At 36.9% G+C, this 22872-nt stretch overlaps 1 protein-coding gene across 1 annotated transcript in view; it reads right to left on the bottom strand.

Annotated features, from left to right (window-relative positions):
- Positions 1 to 623: 623 nt before the first annotated feature.
- The window catches only part of si:ch211-57n23.4 (immunoglobulin superfamily DCC subclass member 3), a 32194-nt gene continuing 9945 nt past the window's right edge, over positions 624 to 22872 (bottom strand). Inside the window, exons 3-14 of the mRNA XM_058047688.1 lie at positions 21186 to 21330; positions 19976 to 20106; positions 18718 to 18855; positions 18474 to 18632; positions 11588 to 11753; positions 10124 to 10374; positions 9886 to 10050; positions 8663 to 8851; positions 8326 to 8439; positions 6909 to 7035; positions 6741 to 6834; positions 624 to 5536 (exon numbers count right to left, since the gene is read on the bottom strand). Coding sequence (XP_057903671.1) covers positions 5456 to 5536; positions 6741 to 6834; positions 6909 to 7035; positions 8326 to 8439; positions 8663 to 8851; positions 9886 to 10050; positions 10124 to 10374; positions 11588 to 11753; positions 18474 to 18632; positions 18718 to 18855; positions 19976 to 20106; positions 21186 to 21330 — 1760 coding nt within the window. The 3' untranslated portion in view covers positions 624 to 5455. The remainder of the gene's footprint in view (positions 5537 to 6740; positions 6835 to 6908; positions 7036 to 8325; positions 8440 to 8662; positions 8852 to 9885; positions 10051 to 10123; positions 10375 to 11587; positions 11754 to 18473; positions 18633 to 18717; positions 18856 to 19975; positions 20107 to 21185; positions 21331 to 22872) is intronic.

The raw sequence follows: 22872 nt of genomic DNA, 5'->3' as shown, positions 1-22872 counted from the left end.
TTTGTATAGCGCTTTTCAATGAAGTGAAGCCATTATTCATTCACTCCATACTGTTGGTGGTAATCTATATCTGTAGACACAGCTGTAGTGTGTCGGATTCGTGCCTACGGCTTCTTATACTATACTGTGACATGGCTCAGGTTGTAGAGTCGTTGTCTCTTAAGCTAATGGTTGCTGGTTCGATCCTAATAGTTCAACACAATTATTATTATTATTTTTGATTATAGTTATTATTTCAACAATCATTCTTCATTTTTACATTTCATTTTTTGTCTCCTAACATTTCTCAGACACTTCAAACCATTCCGATGTCAACTTTTTTTTCCATAATTCTATATTTTCTGACATTTTTTTCCCATTGAAAATGAATATCAATGTCACCCTCTATTGGTGGAAATTGGTTTTACATTAATATTCTGCTTATTCTGTGCAGGCATAACTTATGAGTGGTTCCAACCCTGATGGTTCGCTCCTCGGTGTGTGAATCCATTTCAGCACATTCCTAGGATATTTCAATCAATATTCATATTCCAAATGGCTTCTTCTGGAATGTTGTGTCTTCTCGTTCGGCAAATGAGCAAAGGCGGATGTTCATGAAAAATGTTTTTATTTGGTTTCAGGCATGTTGGTGTGTGTGAGAAATGGAAAATACAGTCCAAGTATTTCTATCAGGTTGCAAGCAAAGCAGAGACCAAGCCGTGCGGATGATTATTTCCTTCGTGCTACGTCGGACTTTTGAAGATAAGGTCCAATATGTCCACTTATTTCATCCACAAATACCAAATATCATAGTGCAGTTTAAGATATGAAAGCTTTGCATAAATAAATAAATTAAAAAATGAAGATAATTAACCGTGTCAACCAAAATTGCTGCAGCCTTGTAACCTTGCGTTTCGGTAGTACATTGAATTCCGTGTCATCAATTATGTCTACATAGTAACGTCAAGTGTTACCATATATGTACAAATAGGACTCCCCTCCTACTCAATCATCAGAAATAACGAGTATAAGTAATCATAAGTTGTGCTGCAGCGCTTGGCTTGCAGGCCCATAAAAAAATTTTTTTTTACAGCTTAGTCTCTGCTCTGCTGCTGCTGCTTTCACCTGCAGACCCTTTTCATGGCGTGGCGACACAAGTTAAAGCTTATCGAGTACAAAGAATCGCTCGTAGAAAAGGATTACCCGCTACTTCCTAACAATTCTACATAAAAATATCCCAGCCTTACATTTACAATCTCTGCATTTGAAAACAAAAATACAAAATCCATCAATCATCAATCAAAGCTAAGCTAATAAAGAGAAACATTCCAAAATATGTCAACATTTCTTTTGGCAACTTTTCTGTCCAAACAGAAGCAGCGAAAGCGTTCTATTTTTTTGAAATTCAAATTTAAAAAAAAAAAGACACACTTCACACTAGAAAAAGACATTTTTTTTTTTTGGTATGGCGTTTGAAATGGTTAAAAAAAAATCAAAGTACGGGTGAACAAGGCAATAAAGGTTAGAATATAAACTGCTCTGCTCATAAAGGATGGACTTGGAGGGCAAAAACGGCAGCTTGAAGAGGTAGGTGTCAATCATATTATTCTTCTTTTGTTTCACATGAAAATAGAATTATTCTTTATAAAATGGCTTTTTTTGAAATGCAACGCTGTTTAAAAATGAAAAGAAATACCGTATTTTCCGGACTATAAGTCATACTTTTTTATAGTTTGGCTGATCCTATGTCTTAAATATGAAAAATATATCTAATTAGACATGTTTTTAAATGCTAAGTCTGTTAATATTGGCTGTTATGATTCAATGAGATCGGGAGCTTGGTGAATTTGCTGGTTTATAGAAGCTGGGAGCAAATAAATGGTTCATGCTTTACATTAAATTGGACCTATTATGCTCATTTTTTATTTGTATTGAGTTGTGGTCTCCTATAGAGCAGCTACACACAATAACCCGCACAGAATTTTATTTTATTTTTTTTAGATTTTCCAGAATCTGCACCTATTCCGGCTGTATTTGTGCTTCCTGCTAAAACGCCTCCAGGCATGCCCACTCCGCTGTGATTGGTCACAAGCATTGGAGTGATTTGGTTCTAGACCTGATCGTGAAAAGTGAATTTGTTTATTTTTTTAATGAATAATAAAAAATACTTTTTTCACATAATACTTTTTATTTTTTTTTGTCACATGATTTTCCCCCAAAAAATGTAAACTTTATTTTGACTAGCTGGTACTACCTTTATTAGTTTTCGTACGGCCAAATAGTGTGCCTTAGACTTAGTCTCTGTAAAGAATGCACAGCGCGGTTTTTTTTTTAGAGCTGAGACACTATAGACAGATTCTGACCAGGGAACCCATTCAGGTATACGGAGTAAAAAAAAAAAAAGTAATTTTATTTTAATTTTTGACTAGCTGGGACTAGCTTTATTTTTTTATTCTCATAATAATGTCACTTAAAAAAAAAAATCTTTATTATTTCAACTTTATGCTACCAAAATAATGTTTTTTTTTCCATCACATTTTGTGTTATTCTCATAAAATTTTTAAATGTCACAGAAACATTGCCTTGGTTTCCTTATATTTTGGGTTTTTTTGGCCCTTTTGGAACTAATCAATAACTGTATGAATGATAATACATATCATAATACATAAGTGAATTTCTGCAATGAATGGAATATGTCAGTAATTAGAGCACAGAAAACCTGTTTAAGATCTTCTAAATACAGGTTTATAACATTATCAGAGCCCTCCAGACATGAAATAACACCCCTATAGTCACCAGTCCCATCTGAGAAAATCAAAGATAATACTATAATATTATGTGACTATACTCTGGAGCAACTTATAGTCCGGAAAATACGGTTCTGGATGAAGAATAAACAAAATCAAATATACAATAAACTACAAAGCTGCCTCAAATATGCTAATATGCTTTATCCTCAGTAAAGTTTGACAACATACCGGATGACACGGTTCCTCTCTTTGCCGCCCTCAAGTTTCTCCTGCTGTAAATAGCGCACGGACTCGTGCACGGTTCTGTGCTTTGGTCAGCGAGGACGTGTTAAACATGGACGACTATTTGGTTACATATTTCATGTCTAAATATTTGGCAAGAAATGTCCACTACTTTGAAAAGGAGGAAGTATTTCTTAAAGCGGGGGTGTCCAAACTCTTTTATATATTTCTTGTATTAAAGATGCTGAAATAAATCCAAGGTAGGTCAACATACGCTAAAGCAGGGGTGTCCAAAACGGGGGCTACCAGGGCTACGTGGGGGAACATGAAAGGATGACATTTTCATATTAAAATCAACAAATTTTGTCTTTAAAATTTCAACTCTCATACAAAAATGTGTAATATTTTTCGTTGTAATATTTATTATTTTGTGACTTTTTCTGTTAAATTTTTGTATTTTCCAAATACTTCCAACTTTCTTTTAAATTCTTGTAAATTTTCTGTTTGCATTTTTATTCCTATTATATTTAGACTTTATTCTTGTAACATTATAAGTTTTTGCACAACCTACTCTTCCAAAAATTACAACTTAATTCATTGTTTTATTTGTTTTTCATAATATTATAACAAAATTGTGTTTTTCTTTCATATTTCAACTTGATGCTACTAAAAATAATTTTTTCCCCTCCTGATATTACAGTTTTATTTCTGTAAAATTACTTTTTTTTCTCTTATTGGCTGAAATGTTTTTTCAAATACCTGATTTTTTTTCAAATTTTTTTCTCATAACTCTAATTTTATTTCCATATTTTGGCTTTATTCTCGTAATATTACAACTTTTTCTGCAACCCAAGTTTCCAAAAATTACAACGATTACAACGATGTTTTGTCATATTATGACTTCAAAAAATATCTTATTTCTTGAATATTTCAATTCTGTGATACTCTAATTCCATTATTTTTATTCTTGTAAAATTGTGACTTTTCTCTTAATATTTTATAGAATATTTTAACTTTGTCCTTGTAAAATTACTGCCTATTTTTTCCATTTTTGCTGCTTTTTAAAATTTTTGTTGTAGCATGGGCCAATAAAAAAGCAGCAATGGGCTGTAAATGGCCCCCATGTACCACTTTGGCCGTATTAAATTATCCGACCAAAACATCTTAGCTTTGTGTTAAAGGTGACAAAGAAAATTGTTTTCATTAATAATTATTTCATTAAAAAAAACAAACAAAAAAAACATATACAATAAAAAAAACAAGCTGTGGACTGAAAATGGCCCCCTGGGCCACACTTTGGACAACCCCGTGTTAAATTTTCAAAGCTTTGTGTTAAAGGTGACAAAGAAAATTGGCGTCATTAATAATTACTTCATTAAAAAACATATAAAAAATTTTTAAAAACGAGCTGTGGACTGAAAATGGCCGCAGTTTGGACACCCCTGCCTGACATTTATTTGGTCCCTTTTTTAAATTTTGTATCCAAAGTCTCAGGGGTGCACCGCTAAGGAAATCCAAATGGATATGAAAGAAATGCCGAGGTCATCTTTTGGTGTTTTTGGTTTGACTTGACTTAAAGCAATTTATGTGACCCCCTTTTTAGGCCAAAAAAAGCAAGACGAAAAGAAAGAAAACCATAAACATGTAACATCTTTGGGTGTCATTTAGCTTGGTTTTCTTGTTTTTTTTTGGGGGGGGGGGGGTGGCTGACACGGCCAGGTATTAAAAGTCTCATCCATACCTTCAAAGCTTCTCACCTTTGAAAACTTGATGAGATGCCAGGCTGCCGCCATGGGGGCGTCTGGAGTGTGGACGGTGTGATGCTTAGGAGTCATCTGGCAACCCAAGTTTGGGGGTAAAAGGGGTGTAGAAGGCATCATGTGGATGAATTCTGGATGGGTAAGGTGAGGCGTTTTCTGACCCCCCCCGAGTGGGCGGACACGGCACGGGCACGGCAGCAGTGGTCAAAGAAGGCTTGAAGTGAAAGTGAAAGGGTTGGGTCTGACTCAGACCGCGAGGTAGGTTTCTTTGGGGGTGTGCAGCTCGGAGACGACGGCGGCGCGTACGGCTGGTCCACCAGGACGCTTTCACGAAGGCCACTGTGTTCATTCCCTTATGGTTGCGCAGGAAGCGAAGGCAAGGTGAGGCGCGGCGTCACCGCAGGCGACTTGGTCAGGCGTGAAATATTTGGCTTCAAAGGGGCGTGTCGAGCACGGCGGGGGCGGGATCCCGAGAATATGGAACATTTTGGTTATAGGACAGACCCCCCGCCAGAGTGCTGACACGCCCGTATTTGTGGCGTACACACACGCGTGGAGAGCCTGACGGGCCTGCGGTGACGACGCTTTTTTAAAGGCTTTTTCATAATAAAGGCAAATATGCTTTGGTTTTAGGGAGCGGGGATGGTACACGGGTCCTGGTCCAGGTCCCGTAAAGAACCAAAGTAAAGCTGAAGGGTGTTGGGAGGGAGGGGTGGGGGATAAGCGGGAGTTTATTGACCAGTGCTAGCCGGTGCCCGTGCCAGGAAGACTTGACGCGTGTTCCTCAATGACAATCTGGCACTGGGCCGCACAGACCGCCGCCTGCTGACAGGAAGAAGAAAAAAAAAGAAAAAGACATTAAAATGCTTTGCACTTCCTACTTTGTAAAGGATGGTAGTATCTACTTGGATAACATTGGTCTAAAAGGAAAATGCTTCCGGAACAAAAAAACATTTTTCTTGGTTTAGGTCACATTCTTGGTTTATGTCACTTTTCTTGGTTTAGGTCACTTTTATTGGTTTAGGTCACCTTCTTGATTTAGGTCACTTTTATTGGTTTAGGTCACCTTTCTTGGTTTAGGTCACTTTTCGTGGTTTAGGTCACCTTTACTGGTTTAGTTCACCTTTCTTGGTTTAGGTCACCTTTCTTGGTTTAGGTCACCTTTCTTGGTTTAGGTTACTTTTCTTGGTTTTGGTCACTTTTCTTGGTTTTGGTCACCTTTCTTGGTTTTGGTCACCTTTCTTGGTTTAGGTCACTTTTCTTGGTTTAGGTCACTTTTCTTGGTTTTGGTCACTTTTCTTGGTTTTGGTCACTTTTCTAGGTTTTGTCACCTTTCTTGGTTTATGTCACCTTTCTTGGTTTAGGTCACCTTTCTTGGCTTAGGTCACCTTTCTTGGTTTACGTCACTTTTCTTGGTTTTGATCACCTTTCTTGGTTTTGATCACATTTCTCGGTTTAGGTCACTTTTCTCGGTTTAGGTCGCTTTTCTCGGCTTAGGTCACCTTTCTTGGCTTAGGTCACCTTTCTTGGTTTAGGTCACCTTTCTTGGTTTAGGTCACCTTTCTTGGTTTATGTCACCTTTCTTGGTTTACGTCACTTTTCTTGGTTTTGGTCACTTTTCTTGGTTTTGATCACCTTTCTTGGTTTTGATCACATTTCTTGGTTTAGGTCACTTTTCTCGGTTTAGGTCACTTTTATAGGTTTATGTCACTTTTATTGGTTTAGGTCACCTTTCTTGGTTTAGGTCACTCAAAGAAAAGTATGTTTTTTTTATTTGCATAAATCTCTCTCATGCATGTAGAGAAATGCCACGAACGGTAGCAGAAATTGACTTTTGGAAACGACAACTAAGGCAGATCATTATAAGCAGTTGGTGGCAAACCTGCTGAAATCCTACAAAGCCCTCGACTGCAATACTGGTAGGGGTGCTCTGATCAACCGGCCGGCCACCGATCGAGATCGGGCCGATATCAGTGAAAAAAAAAAGCACGGTATCGACGGTATCAACCTGCTGGCTTTGTTGACCTACCGAAGGCGCTGCTGCCTCCTTGTGGACGCCTCCATGTCCTGCGTTGTCCCTGGGTACAGACCAGCTGTCCTGAGTCCCTTTACTGCAAAACAAACTGCAAAAAAGGAAGACCGATACTTGAAGGATCACACCACGACACAGAATCAGAGCGGAGTGATTGACACTTACCTGCGGCGATATCCGAACATGAGGAAGATGACGCAGAAGATGATGCAGGCGGTACCAATATGGATGCCGATGACGATGCTGCCCAGAGAGGCTTCTCCTTCCCTGCACTGACACGGCGTCTTCTCGCCTGAACACACCCGGAAAGAAAGCTGGTCAGCAATCAAGCAAAGCATGAAGAGCATGAAGAAGCATGAAGAGCTGCTTGGTTGCAGAGGGAGAAGGGGGGAAGGTGAGCCAACAGTGCCATCAAGTGGTCAAATGACGGCACAGGTCTGATGTTTTATTCTGCTTACTTCAGGCAAACAAACAACATTATTTTATCTCATATTACCAGTTTAATGGCAGAAAATTGTGACATTTTTTTCCTCATTAGTGAGGAGTTAATTGTGGGTTAATCATGATTAATCGCTACTTGCAACGATGTGCGAAATATGCCCATTTTGACTGTATTTTAGGAAGAGAAAGATAAATGACATGTATATATTCATGAGTTAATCATGATTAATCACCATTTGCAACAATGTGCAAATATGCCCATTTTGACTGTATTTAGAAGAGAAAGATCAATTACATGTATGTATATATATGTTCATGAGTTAATCATGATTAATCACCACTTGCAACAATGTGCGAAATATGCCCATTTGACTGTATTTTAGGAAGAGAAAGATAAATGACATGTATATATTCATGAGTTAATCATGATTAATCACCATTTGCAACAATGTGCAAAATATGCCCATTTTGACTGTATTTTAGGAAGAGAAAGATTAATGACATGTATATATTCATGAGTTAATCATGATTAATCACCATTTGCAACAATGTGCAAAATATGCCCATTTTGACTGTATTTTAGGAAAAGAAAGATAAATGGAAGATAAAACATAAATTGCAATGCCATTGCAGGAAGTACTGTATAGAACAGGAAGTAAAAAAAACAAGGCCCTCTGCTAATGTTAACATGTGAGAGTCTATATTATGTCTTATTTTCTCTTATTATGTCTACTACATTGGCCAATATGAGTGTAAAAGTGACTATAGGGTTGTTATTTCATGTCTGGAGGTCTCTAACAATGTTAAAAACTATATTTAAAGGGTTGTAAACAATATTTCTATGCTCTATCTACAAAAATATTGCATTTATAGACCTGGCACAGTGTCATGGGAAGCACTTCCGCCTTCCCAGCATGCTTTGCGGCACTTGTTTTTGCAAAAAGAAGCCGTTTATTACTCCTCCTAGTATTAGAAGTTGCCCCATGTGTGTTTACTTGCCTGTTATATGTTGTGTCATTTTTGCGTTGGCACCGTGATCTTTTGTGGGACTCCAGGCATAAATGTACTCCTATTGTCTACCCATAGTACCTCATAGAGTACTCTCCCAGAGAAGCTTCAGGAAGATGGTGGTCCGACTCACCGGTATTTTGGGCCCTGGTGCCTTCATCTGCCAGGGACACCAGCCTCTTGGAGCAGTCGCTCTCTCCGTTGCCGTTGTAGGCCACCAGCTTGACTTCATACACCGCGCCCTCTTCTAAAAAGACACGCATTCACACCAAACAATGTTAATTTTAAAGCGTTGCGGTGTTCAATCAAATAAAAAAAATAGAAAATATAAATATAAATAGAAGTGTATAATGTTACGTTTTTAGATATCAATACATAATTCATGTAAGCTACTGTATAACCTAGCTTCCTACTTTGCAAGTACGGCTAGATGCCTCTTCAAGCTAAGGTGGCATCGCCCGCACACTCACCCAGGTTAGCGATGGTGTGGGCATTGACGTGACAGGGCAGCTGGATGGGCCCCAGGAAGTCAGCATTGGGGACCCTGCGGTAGGACAGCCTGAAGCCTTCTGCCTTTCCCGGCTTGCTGGGGAGCTCCCAAAGCACCTGGACGGCGCTGGAGTTCACCACCTTGGTGAAAAAGGTGGGAGGGGTGGGAACTGGGTGGGGAGATAAGACGCGCCAGGTGAGATCATACAAGTGTGAAAACACATGGGGAAAACACTCGATATTAGAGACCTCTAGACATGAAATAACACCCCTATAGTCACATGTATGCTCCTATGACCCAATGTAGTACACATAATACAGCAGGGGTGTCCACACTTTGTCCAGGGGGGAGAGCCACATATTTAACTTTAATATTTTCTAACTTATTATTACTTTTTCCCCAACATAATTACAACTTTATTTTGATTTGTTGGTTTCTCATAACAAACAGTACAACTTGTATCTTTAATATTTCAAATCTATGCAACTGAAATTACATTATTTTTGCTCAAAATATGACTACTTTATTCTTGTTTTTACAACCTTTTTCTCTTAATATTTGGATTTTATTAACAGCTGTTTTTTTTTGCTATTTATGCTACATTTCTGCAACTATTTCATGTTTTTCTAGTTTATTTTCTTCTTGGAATTATGAATATTTTGACTTTATTCCCTTAATAATATTTTCCAAAATGTTCTAATTAAATTAATTTTGTTTTTTTAAATGTTTTTTGTTTTTCTTTAATGATGAAATATATATATTTATGTAATATTTTATTCAGGATTAATAAAATTAATATTATTTTATAATTCATTTTATAATTTGATAATTAATAATATTAATAAAATTAATAAAATTTCATTTTTCCTCATAATATTACAACTTTTTCCTTGGAATATTTTGGCTATATATATAAAAAAATATATATGTAATATTTTAATCAGGATTAATAAAATTGATAGTATTTTTATAATTAATTTTATAATCAATATTATTAATAAAATTAATGAAATTTCATTTTTCCTCATAATATTACAACTTTTTTCCTTGGAATATTTTGGCTTTATTCTTGTTCTTTTGTTGTTGTTGTTAATTGTTCTCATTAAATTATATTTAAAAAAAATAGTTGCGGCCACAAATAGCCGTATTTAAGCACTAAAAAAAGCAATAATTCATTGTGAAGCCGTGAAGGATGTTCCTTACCGCCCCCTAGTGTTGTGGCCACCAAAGTGTGGGACTGCTGACTGGCTCCCAGGGGTGAATAGGCCTTCAGGTAAAGGGAGTAGGTGGTGGCTGGCTCCAGGTTGTTGACATCATGCTGGAAGGCCCCTTTGCTGATGGCTTCCTGCAGCTCCAAAGTGTCTGGCTCTACAAAAACAAACACGGATGTATCAGGTGACCTGATGATTCAAGTATGACGTCCTCTCGTGTTGTCGCTCACCTCCTATCTTGCGGATGTGCAGCACGTAGCCGATAATACCGTCTGTGACTTCTGCAGGGGGTTGGCTCCACGAGATCTGGAGAGCACTGGTGGACAGGACGCTGGCCGTGAGTCCCTGGGGAGCAGCGGGCAGGTCCTTGGCCTGCGCCACAGCCAGACGGGCGCTGGCTTGGTTGGTACCCGCGCTGTTCTCGGCGATGCACTGGTAGATGGCCTCGTCTTCGGTGCTGATACGAGTCAGAGCCAAAGTACTGTGCGGATAAAACACAAAGCGGATCACAACATGCACATTTTCTAACTCAGTGATGATGTCCAAAGTGTGGCCCGGGGGCCTTTAGCGAGCTAGGATGCATTTTTATGAGCCTGTAGCACATTCTAAAAAATATTATTTAACAAGAAAAAAACAAAATAAAACAAAAATGAAAACAATCATCAGGATTTTTACAAGAATAAAGTCCAAATATTAAGAGAAAAAAAGTGGAATTTAACAAGAACAAGAATGTTGCAATTTTATGAGAAAAAATTACATCATTTTACTAGCATTTAGCTGAAATATTAAAGAAAAAGGATAAAGCCAAAACATGGACATAAAGAATTTTACATAAAGAATTTAAGTATCAATATGACAAACAAACAAAAAAAAGTTTAAATTTTTTGAAGAAAAAGAATGTAATTTTAGTAGCATAGAGCTAAAATATCAAAGTTAAAAAATCATAATATTATGAGGAAAATTTTTTAGGGCCATTATGTTTAAACATTAAGAAAATAAAGTTGTAATATTATGAGAAACAAACAAAGATTAGAGTAATATATATTTTTAATTAGGTTGGGGAAAAAGTTCTAACATGATGAAAACAAAGTCAAAGTATAATGGCAATAAAGTCATAATTATGAGAACAAAATTTACAAACAGTTGTACATTTTTTTAAAATAAAAACATCCAGAAATTGGAGGGAAAGAGCTGTCATTTGATGAGAATAAAACCTAAAATAATGTCATTTTAGTGGCATATGTATGTACTATGGTATTTTCCTATGTCATAATATTATGAGAAGCAAAATGTACACCGAATATGTAAGTAGAAATTTGTCATATTTGGCAAGTGCAAAAAAAACAACAACAACAAGCTAATATTGCTAATAGTCTGTTTCACATGCTACACATGACAAAGCTGACCTGCTGTTTTTTTTTTTAATATGTATACTGTAAGTCCTTAGCATATCTACATATGTTACTTTACTAAATATCGAAATGGTAAAGTTACATCCTATAATTTTTCACTGTGTGGCCCTCCCTGGTGTAGCTAATGATACCATGTATGTCAATGACTGATACTACCATAGATGCTAACATGCTAACTGCCGTCATGAGTCTACATTAATGTAGTCAATGCTGAGAAGCAGCATAATAATAATAATAATAAAGTAGTAAATTATAGAAAAAACATCCAATTGTGTCATCTACCTGTTGTTGTTGGTCAATTTGATGTTATGTCCGGGCATTAAAACCTTGCCGTTCTTCAGCCATATAAGATGAGGCTCGGGGACACCCTGGGCCACGCAAGTGAACACGGCGCTGCCCCCTGCTGGTTTGGAGACAGACTGCGGCCACTGCAGGAACTCCGGAGGGGCTGAGGAGGAAGCAACACGGTTGAGTTGAACGCTTTTCATTTCTCTTTACATGTATGAAATTAAATAACTTTTTTCCCTTTATTAATTCAAAAACATATCTTCTTCTACTTTTATTTGTAACTAAGTGCAGTGTAAGTATCCTAAATAAGGCGCTTTAGCCCGCCCCTTGCACGTGCCTGCTGTATATACTGTAAACAATCAATTCCGGGTTCGATGTTCGGTGATTGGCCAGCCCGCATCGCCCGCCAAAAATGGCACCAACGAAGAAGAAGCGTCAGGAAGCGTTCGCGTTCAACAATGGATAGTTTTCGACAGCTAGCTTGGCTAAAACCATGCAAAAAAGGACTAAACACTTCCGGATTCACCAGGTACTGATGATTTTCCCAACCAATCAGATGAGCAGAACAAATAAATGACGTTGATGTTAAACCTTCCGCCATTTAATTTCACGTTGCTAGTTGCTAGTTCCCGCTCACATACTAGGGACCGTCAATAAATTACTATTACGTTGAAGAGAGTTTGTTTTAACTACTAAAATGTTACACTTATTTTTATTCTCTATTCTGAATCATAAGACACCCCCCAACACATAAACAATTAATTCATTTTTCATAAGCTTTTTCAATATAATACAATATAGAGACTGGTGTGATACTCATATACTGGTTATTAATAGCTCTGGGAGAAATCCATGGTAATCAAAACATAAACATGGAAAAATTTCATCCAAGAAATTCCCTCATTGCAACCATGCAAACTTTTTATGATGGTAATTGTTAGGAACCGGAATTGAAACAAAACAAGGAATCACGTCAATTGAAAAATGCCTAACTTTGATTATGAGTATTATTTATGTTTTATTATATCTACTATATTGGATAATAGGAGTATAGAGATGGACATAGTGGTGTTATTTAATGTGTAGAGGGCTCTAATAAGTTTATTTAGAAAGTCGTAAACAGGTTATTCCATTTTTTAATAAGGGCTTTGTGGAAATTCACTTATCACTTCACTCTATTCACTTATTAACAGTGATAAAGGAGGGAGGGAGTATATACTTGGTGTATTTATGGTGCAGATGATGCGTATGAGTGCAAAGATGGTGTTGGTATCGTTTAGGGGAAGTGAAGTGTTAGCATCATAAAAGATCTGCATATCTTTTATGAAGGGGACAAAACCAAAAAAGGGGGGGTGTAAAGGGGGAGGGAAGGGCTTTCTTTTTTCTTTTTTTTTCTAAACACGGTTTTATAAATTGGCCATCTTTTGTGCTTCCTTCTAATGTGGTGACCCCCGGGTCACACTTCCACCCCCCCTTTGTGGGATCCTATCCATCTTCTAGCCCTCCATAATAATTAACAATGACATCACACCTCCTTTGCTCAGCTCCATACTTTTCACACTCATACCCCCCCTCTTCACGTCCTCCTGTCGGGGTTAGGATGACAGGTCACAGGTCATCGGTCACGCCCCTTCCCTTTCTCGCCCTGTATTGACCATCTCGCTATCCTTGCTTTTGTCTCCGTCCTTTGTCTTCCTGACCGTGGCCGTGGTGGACACGCTAGCACGCAGATGGGCCGAGTGAGTGGAAGTTTAGGTAAGAACATCCCTGAACTTGACTCCAGCTGCTGGAAAAAAATTGTGTCTCCACTCACGGAGCATCTGCTGTGTCTTTCCAGCCTTTCCCACACCAGCAAAACCAACCCAACTACACCTGGATTAGCAGTCATAGCAAATACTAACAGCCAAAACAAAGTCCATAGAATTTACATGATGCACCAAATATGAAAATGGAAAGAAAAAAATATTTCAATTTCCTCCTAATTTTCCATAAGACTTAAGACATAAAAATCTGCTACTAATATCAACCAATGTCACATTTTTATACTGATATCGAGCCGATAATTCTTGATACCGATAATTATGTAGGGACATCCCTACATATTTTTGATATCATCTTCACTCTGTGCTCTTTTTTCCTGCAGTTTTATAGTTTTTATTTTATTTTACATGCATGTATATTCAACTTTCTTCTTTATTTCTTTCAGAATAATATTTTGATTTTATTTCTATTATATTATAATTATTTTCCTCAATCCAATTTGCCCAAAAATGACAATTTAATTTTGTTCCATTTGTTTCTCATAATATTATGACTTTTTAATTTAATATTTCACCTCTATACTAATAAAAATGTCATTATTTTTTTCTCATAATATTACAAGCTTACTGTTGTAAAAATGACTTCTTTCACTTAACATTTTTATTTGATTGTTTTTTCCATTTTGCTCTTGTTCTTTATCGTTCATAATATATTTAGAATGTGTCGCCTGCCAATAAAAAAAAAAACAGCTGGGGCCCTCAAATGGCCCCCGGTCCACAGTTTGGACACCCCTACCGTACATGGGCCGTATTTCAGCTGAAACACAACTATGAATCAACAACATCATCTTCCATTTCTCTGCATGCACTCAATATATATATAAAGGTGACTATAGGGGTGTTATTTCATGTCTAGAGGGCTCTAATAATGTTAAAAAGTGTATTGAGAAGGTCGTTCATTATATATTTAGAATGTGTCGCAGGCTAATAAAAAAACAACTGGGGTCCTCAAATGGCCCCCGGTCCACAGTTTGGACACTGCTACCGTACATGGACCGTATTTCAGCTGAAACACAACTCTGAATTGACAACATCACTTCCATTTCTCAAAATGCATTCTATATATATATATATATATACATGTATAAAGGTGACTATAGGGGTGTTATTTCATGTCTAGAGGGCTCTAATAATGTTAAAAAATGTATTGAGAAGGTCGTTCATTATATATTTAGAATGTGTCGCAGGCTAATCCATTTCTCAAAATGCATAAAAAATATATATATATAAAGGTGACTATAGGGGTGTTATTTAATGTCTAGAGGGCTCTAACAAGCAGTTCACAGTAGTAAACGAGGGATGACTGTACTTAACTGAATATATTTTTATGATTTTTACCACCATTTTGGTGTTCCCTTCACTCATTTCCTCCTCACCACCGATGGGTCGCCTTTCAGCCCGACAAGTGAAACCACTTTGACATCTGCGTGTGCATTTTCCCGACCACTCAACCAGCTTTAATGCGGTTCAAAACATCTGAACTTCCTAACTCAATTTCCACAGTCAGGAAGCAGCATTGTGGCGGACATGTTAAGCGACGTCCAAAGCTCTTTGTTCCCCATAAACCAATAAGGGACAACGCGGATCAATACATTCATGAATATATTAGAGATGAACTCTCTTTTCTACACCAGAGGTCCTGCCAATCACATTGGCGGGGGTGGGGGGTATTGATCGATCCCGTCAGGGAGGTATGATCCCAAAATGGATTCATGCCATAAAAATAACAAAGGATGTAAAAATGACAACAATAAATGCTTATTTTATACATGATATATATATTAATTGGTTCAATACCCAAACCCCCATAGTGACTTTCCTCAAAGTAGGCTTTCTTATTTAGAAATCCAAATATTCTTTTAGTTAGAGCATTAAAAAAACAGTTTATGACCTTCTAAATATATTTTTTAACATTATTAGAGCCCCTAGACATTAAGTAACACCCCTATAGTCACCTTTACACTCATATTAACTTGTATAGTAGACAAAATAAGATATATAATACAAAAATAAAACAAATTTTCATGTGTGTTGCTGTAAATGTGTTCCGGTGATCGTGACAGCAGAACAGGAAGTGACGTCATGGATTCGGGGGTGCATTTTATCAACCGTAGCACGTGTTTTTATTACGGATTATTAGAATGAAATGGCCTTTATTGTCATTATACAAGATGTACAATGAGATTATTGTGCCTGTTGTGATATTATTCAATGCTATTGTGCTGCAGATCAAGTCTGGTGCTTGTGTGTCTCACCCAACATTACAGTAACTTTATACATTATATGGTAACATAGATACTGTATCCCCCCCATATCTTTGAATGCGTCTTCCAAAGGCTTTATATTTGTATTTAACTTCATTTAGCTATTGTTATACTTGAATATGTTTCATTGATGGTAATGGTAATGGTTTAATTTCATTTGAACATGCGTCAGATCAAAATTGAATGCATCCCATAATCAGTTCCCAGTTCCACATGTCCAAAAGGAGTAGGAAGAAGCAAAGCTTATTAAATCCTACCCCTCCATCTGGTACTTTTATAATCAGTAACTGTTACATTTGTTCACTTCCTGCTTTCCTAATACAATTTAAGTTTTTTTTAATTTTAATTTTTATTTTTATTTTTATTTTTATTTTTATTTTTATTTTTATTTTTATTTTTATTTTTATTTTTATTTTTATTTTTATTTTTATTTTTATTTTTATTTTTATTTTTATCACAAATTTTTGTCACTGAAGTACGAGGTGATATGAGCATCCAATGACATAAAGGGTACCATAGTAAATGTCAATATAGTGATATATATATATAGTGATATATTTTAATTTTAAATTTAATTTTTAGCTAATTGGTTGTTTTTAGCCTTATGTATTATTTTAGCTCTTTGAATATGAACTATATCAACACATTGATGCAGAAGAAATACACAAAATGTGCTTAAATATGCAGATTTTGAGTAATAACAGGCCACATTCAACCATGATTTAAAAATATCTTTATGGTATTCTAATACAGGCATCATCATCATGAAGTTTATGATTTCCGTTTAAGAGAGGCACTGATATGAATGAATATGAATATGTGGTGTGGAGTCCCCTTGTCCTGCCCTCTAACAGCCACCGGCCGCTAATGAGCTGGCCTCAGGACAGCCAATTACAACGCAGCTAATGAGAAATATGAGCGGGCTGAGGCGATGGACATGTGCGGGGTGATGGATGAGGACACGTCAGGATGGTCCACCCCCATTGGGCGGACACGGGCACCCCATCAGAGGAGCGTATTGTGAGAATTGTGCACATTTATTTAGTTTTTTGTTGTTGTTGTTGTTGTATTAAAATGTTTGTAATTATGTGAAGTTGGGACAAGAAATATGTAATTGTGTGTTTGTGTGTGTGTTTGTGTGTGTGTGTGTGTGTGTGTGTCATGGGTCTCCACTACTAGCAACCGCCCCCACTAAGTCAGGGGCAAAGGTGAGAAGAAAGGGTGACGCTTTACTATTGATCTCTCTTCTTCCCTTCCCTCACTGCTACTGCAAGTGCGCTTGGTCAGGTACACACACACACACACACACACACACACACATACACAACATACACATGTACATTGTGTTGTTCTGCATGACAGTTGTGTCTTTATTGTTGTATTTTCTAGTTTATGTTTTGTTTTCTAAGCAGCTTTGTTTTCAGCATTGCAGTTTTTCATTCAGGCTGCACGGTGGTCGAGCACTCGATTCATCACACTGCAACTTAACACTCAAAAGGTGTATAAACAATACTAATACTTTATACTGACACTAAAATACTAATACTAAAATACAAATTTTCCAAGTGGGCAGCACAGCTAGCTAGGAGACCAGGGTTCAATTCCACCCTCGGGGCATCTCTGTGTGGAGTTTGCATGTTCTCCCCGTGCATGTGAGGGTTTTCTCCGGGTATTCCGGTTTCCTCCCACCTTCCAAAAACATGCTAGGTTAATTAGCCACTCCAAATTGTCCATAGGTATGAATGTGAGTGTGAATGGTTGTTTGTCTATATGTGCCCTGTGATTGGCTGACCACCAAGTCCAGGGTGTACCCCGCCTCTCGCCCGAAGACAGCTGGGATAGGATAGCAAAAGCACTTGTCTGTGTAGCATTATAGCATTATATGAGTATTATGAGCATTATGTAGCATTATATATTATATATGTAGGATATGTAGCATTATAGAGTGTGCATACCGAAAGCGGGGTTGCTAATATCCTTTTCCCAACTAATTTTCAAAATGGATGACTGTATTTGCTGTTTTTTTTCCTCATAATATTATAATTATATATAATAAAATAATAATATATTATATATTAAAATAATAATATGTATTAAATATAATAAAATATAATAATTCTCATAATATTAATTATATATATACTAAATATATACTAAAATTATGTATTTTTTTCTTATACTATATCATATCACCTCGTACTTCGGTACGTGACAAAAATTAAAATTAAAATTAAAATTAAAATTAAAATTAAAATTAAAATTAAAATTAAAATTAAAATTAAAATTAAAATTTTAAAAAAACTTAAATTATATTCTCATAAAAATGTGACTTTTTTTGTCAAGCACAATTTTTTTCTGTTAATATTCTAACTTTATTCTTGTAAAATGTATGTTTTTTTCCCAGCTAATTCAACTTCTTTCGAGTAGGTTTTCCTTTCGTAAAATATGACTTTATTATGGCACATTTCCCGACCTCATAACGCTAAAATGCTAAAATGCTAAAATGCTAAAATGCTAAAATGCTAAAATGCTAAAATGCTAAAATGCTAAAGCTACTGTACAGTCTCTACTTCAGGATCAAATTCGGTTTCCAAAAAAATGCAGTTGTATGTCAAAAGCGGACATTTAAAAAAAACCTAAACCGACATTTTTTTATTAATTTATCACTTGGGTCTCCTAGCTGTGGGGCCTGTGTGCTATAATATAATATAATATTGCATAAGTGATTGTAATTAATTAATTAAAAAGGCCACCAAACGTAACATCATGTAGCAGTATAGCGTGACGTGCACTAACCTTGCACCACCAGCCTTCCGAGCGCCGTACGCCTCATCCTGGTTCCAGGTCGGTTGGCAGCGCACACGTACACACCAGAGTGCTGCAGAGAAACATCTGAGATCATCAGGTTCCCCGTTCCAAGAACCTGGATGCCTTCCACTCCGATGGAGCGGCCGTCTTAATGAGAAGAAAAACAAACGGAGGTTTAGTAAAAGATGAGTGTACCATGACTTCCTGTTATGCGTTCACTTCCTGGTGGTACCTAGTCTGCTCCAGGAAACAATCGGCCTTGGGTTTCCTGTGGCGATGCACTCCAAGATGGCCGTCTGATGCACGGTTAATGTTAGATTCTGGGGTCCGGACAGGATGACAGGTTCCTTGTAAGTTCTGGGAGCTCCACCTGCGATGGCAGAAGTGTAGTATTATTAGTAGTACTATTGGATTTTTACTTGTAGTACTTAAAACTGCCTAAAACTGTCAGACTGATCTCTCTATTTTTCACTCTTCTATGTTTAAGTCCATGTTTACTTTCTCCAATGACATCATTGGTCAACAGGCTGTGTGGAAGAGAATCTGAATCACTGAATCGGGTACTTGATCGGGTACTCAAGATACCCGTCACACATTGTGGGCCCATAAACTTGTTGCACCAGTGAGTCAGTGATAGCTGAGTCTACATCAGGCTGTCAATCAGTGAAACTCGAGTCTTGATCATCAGAGTCATGCACGCTAACCACTCCACCACAGTGCAGCTTAGTTGTATTCATTTATTTTTCATTTATCATTCATTTTCTACCACTTTTTCCTCACAAGGGTCGCGGGGGGGGGTGCTGGAGCCTATCCCAGCTGTCTTGGGGCGAGAGGCGGGGTCATCAGCCAATCACAGGGCACATATAGACAAACAACCATTCACACTCACATTCATACCTATGGACAATTTGGAGTCGCTAATTAACCTAGCATGTTTTTTGGAATGTGGGAGGAAACCGGAGTACCCGGAGAAAACCCACGCATGCACGGGGAAAACATGTAAAATACACACAGAGGGTGGAATCGAACTCGGGTCTCCTAGCTGTGTGCCCTGTGCGCTGGCAGCAAAAATATTCATTCATTCATTCATTTTCTACCGCTTATCCTCACAAGGGTCACGGGGGTGCTGGAGCCTATCCCAGCTGTCTTTGGGCGAGAGGCGTGGTACACCCCGGACTGGTCATCAGCCAATCACAGGGCACATATAGACAAACAACCATTCACACTCACATTCATACCTATGGACAATTTGGAGTGGCTAATTAACCTAGCATGTTTTTGGAATGCGGGAGGAAACCGGAGTACCCGGAGAAAACCCATGCATGCACAGGGAGAACATGCAAACTCCACACAGAGATGGCTGAGGGTGGAATTGAACTTGGGTCTCCTAGCTGCGAGGCCTGCACGCTAACCACTCCATCACAGTGCAGCTTGGTTGTATTCAATGTAAACAAATATTATACGAAAATATAATATTTTGTTCCACGTACCGCTGATGTTTAGCAAGGCCTCGTGACTGTAACGTGTGTTTGCAATGTTGCTGGCGACACAGCGAAAGACGCCAGCATCCTCCTGCCTCGCACCCGTCACCTGAAGGATGCCCATGGGCAGGAGCGTGTACCTGGATGTGGAGAGGCGGGAAAATGTATTACAGTATTTGTACGTATATGAGAATGCCTGTTAAGAGAGTTACATACTTATTGTGTGGAAATATGGGCTAATAACGATAAAAGCAATCTTCACTCGCTAAATGTACTGCAAAAAAAGGTCAGCAAGGATAATTCAGAGAACATACTAACTCCTTATTTCTAAAATCACAAATACTTCAACTTGCTGATATAGTAGCTAAAATAATGCATAAGGCTAAAAATAACCAATTAGCTAAAAATGTCTTCCAATACTTCTCTACAAGAGAGGAGAAATATGATCCCAGGGAAGAACTACGTTTATGCTAGGACAATGTTAAAAATAATAAATAAAGTATGTGACAAAAGAAAAAATAAATAAATAAAATTAAAAATATATTTTTTTTTAATATTTAATTTAATATAATATATTTACTATAGTATATTTAACATAATTTAATATAATAATATAATTTAATATAATAAAATTATAATAAAATAAAGTAAAAAAATAAATAAAAAATAACTTCAATTATATTAGGAAAGCAGGAAGTGAACAAATGTAACAGTTACTGATTGTAAAAGTACCAGATGGAGGGGTAGGATTTAATAAGCTTTGCTTCTTCCTACTCCTTTCGGACATGTGGAAATTCAATTGTAATTTGATGCATGTTCAAATGAAATTTAACCATTACCATTACCAATTAACATAGCATGTTTTTAGAATGTGGGAGGAAACTGGGGTACAAATAAAAATAAATAAAAATAGTAAAAATAAAATGTAAAAAAAAAAAAAAAAAAACTTCAACTATATTATGAAAGCAGGAAGTGAACAAATGTAACAGTTACTGATTGTAAAAGTACCAGATGGAGGGGTAGGATTTAATAAGCTTTGCTTCTTCCTACTCCTTTTGGACATGTGGAACTGTGAACTGATTATGGGATGCATTCAATTGTAATCTGATGCATGTTCAAATGAAATAAAACCATTACCATTACCATTACCATTACCATTACTTCCTTAATAATCTGAATGAATTCTGATGCACTGTGTGGTTGTCCTGAGTGTAATTACCTGTTATCATTGGTGCTCAGTGGAACTCTGTCTCTCTCCCAGGTGATGTTAGCTTCAGGTATCCCATTGATCTGACACTGGAATCGTGCGACCCCTCCCTCATCCACCGTCATGGACATTGGGTGGGTGTGAAACTTGGGAAGAGCTAGAGAAGCAAACATAGAAACAATCAAACCTCTGCTTTTATGTAAGTTGAAAGATGAAAAATGTTAACGTTTTTTGTTCAAATATAAATATTGTAGCAAAAATTCATTAGTCACAGTCGGGTGTGGAAGCAATTAACCATAAACGAGGGATGACTGTATAATGTTTCCACTTTGCTGACACCCACTCCCATACGGGGCTTCCTTCCCAGTAACGTGATGGCTGTAATGGATACGAGAGGCAGCCAATTAGAAAGCATCACCATGGAGACTCCCTTAATTGAGTTAAAACAAGACTGTTAGATTTCATGTAAACTCTTGCGTTTATTGCTAGGACCCAAAGTGGTGTAGTTAAATAAAATAAAAGCTCATTTGGGAACGCTGTTGCCGTACAGCAGGGGTCTCAAACTCAATTTACTTGGGGGCCACTGGAGCGAGGGTCTGGGTAAGACTGGGTCACATCAGGTTTTCCAAAAAAAAAAAAACCCAAAAAAACGCATTTATTAAAAACAAAAAAATTAAAAAACTTTGCTTTGGTTCCAATTTTCTACAATAAAAGTTCTGATAAAACATTCCACTGTTCTCAAATATCTTACTTTTTATTTTTCTGCACAAAATAAGATGAAAAATAAATAAACAAATCAAGAATTAAGAAAATAAATCAATCAGTAATAAATAAAAAAAAATATTATAATAATAATAAAACTGCAAATAATAAAAACTTAAGAAACCACATATAGTTGGCGGGTAGACAAATTATTTTTTTTCAGATTAAAATGAACAAAGCATTATTAGAGCCCTGTAAACATGACAAAACACGACTATAGTCACATTTATACTTTTTTTTTTATTGCGCAACTGCAGGGTCTTGAGACACATGCTAACTCGCAAACTAGAGATCTAGCGACCTAAACGGTAGCCTCCAAGTTATTTCCTTTAAACTTAAAAAAAAGCCAAAAACTTACCACTTCCACATGGATAGGGAGGATAACTATTAACAGTTATTTAACCTTTAACATGAACATTAATCAAACGTAATCATTTTTTCTGGGTACATGATACCATACAGCATCCATATCAAACATTAAACTTTCATATCAAGGCGGGGAGCCTCAAACTAGTGTCCTGCGGGCCACATTTGGCCCGCGGGCCGCGTGTTTGAGACGTTTGAGGCGCTTTAAACATAGCAATTCTATATACCGAGCTAACGAGTTAGTTTCCAATTTATTTATCCTAAACGTACAAATGGGTAGGGAACCGAGGGACAAAAATAAGCAGGCAATAATGTACCACTTCCACACTGAATTATTGCCCGTAGTTAACCACGAAACAGTGATCACTTATGAATTGTTGTTAACCGTAATATAGTCAGGGAGCAATATTAGAACCACTATAGTTTTACTTTATTATTGTAAAAAAATTTTTTTCCAGATTTTCCAACTATTTTAACTTTCTTCTCCTAAATGTAACTTTTTCTCCATAATTGTAATAACATAATATTTTCTGCAAACCAAATTTTTTCGTTTGCTTCTCATAATTTTCAC

Source organism: Doryrhamphus excisus, chromosome 14 (assembly GCF_030265055.1).
Source record: "Doryrhamphus excisus isolate RoL2022-K1 chromosome 14, RoL_Dexc_1.0, whole genome shotgun sequence".
Taxonomy (NCBI): Eukaryota; Metazoa; Chordata; class Actinopteri; order Syngnathiformes; family Syngnathidae; genus Doryrhamphus; species Doryrhamphus excisus.
The sequence above is the reverse complement of the archived record's forward strand: the minus strand, read 5'-3'. Positions and strand labels throughout refer to the sequence as shown.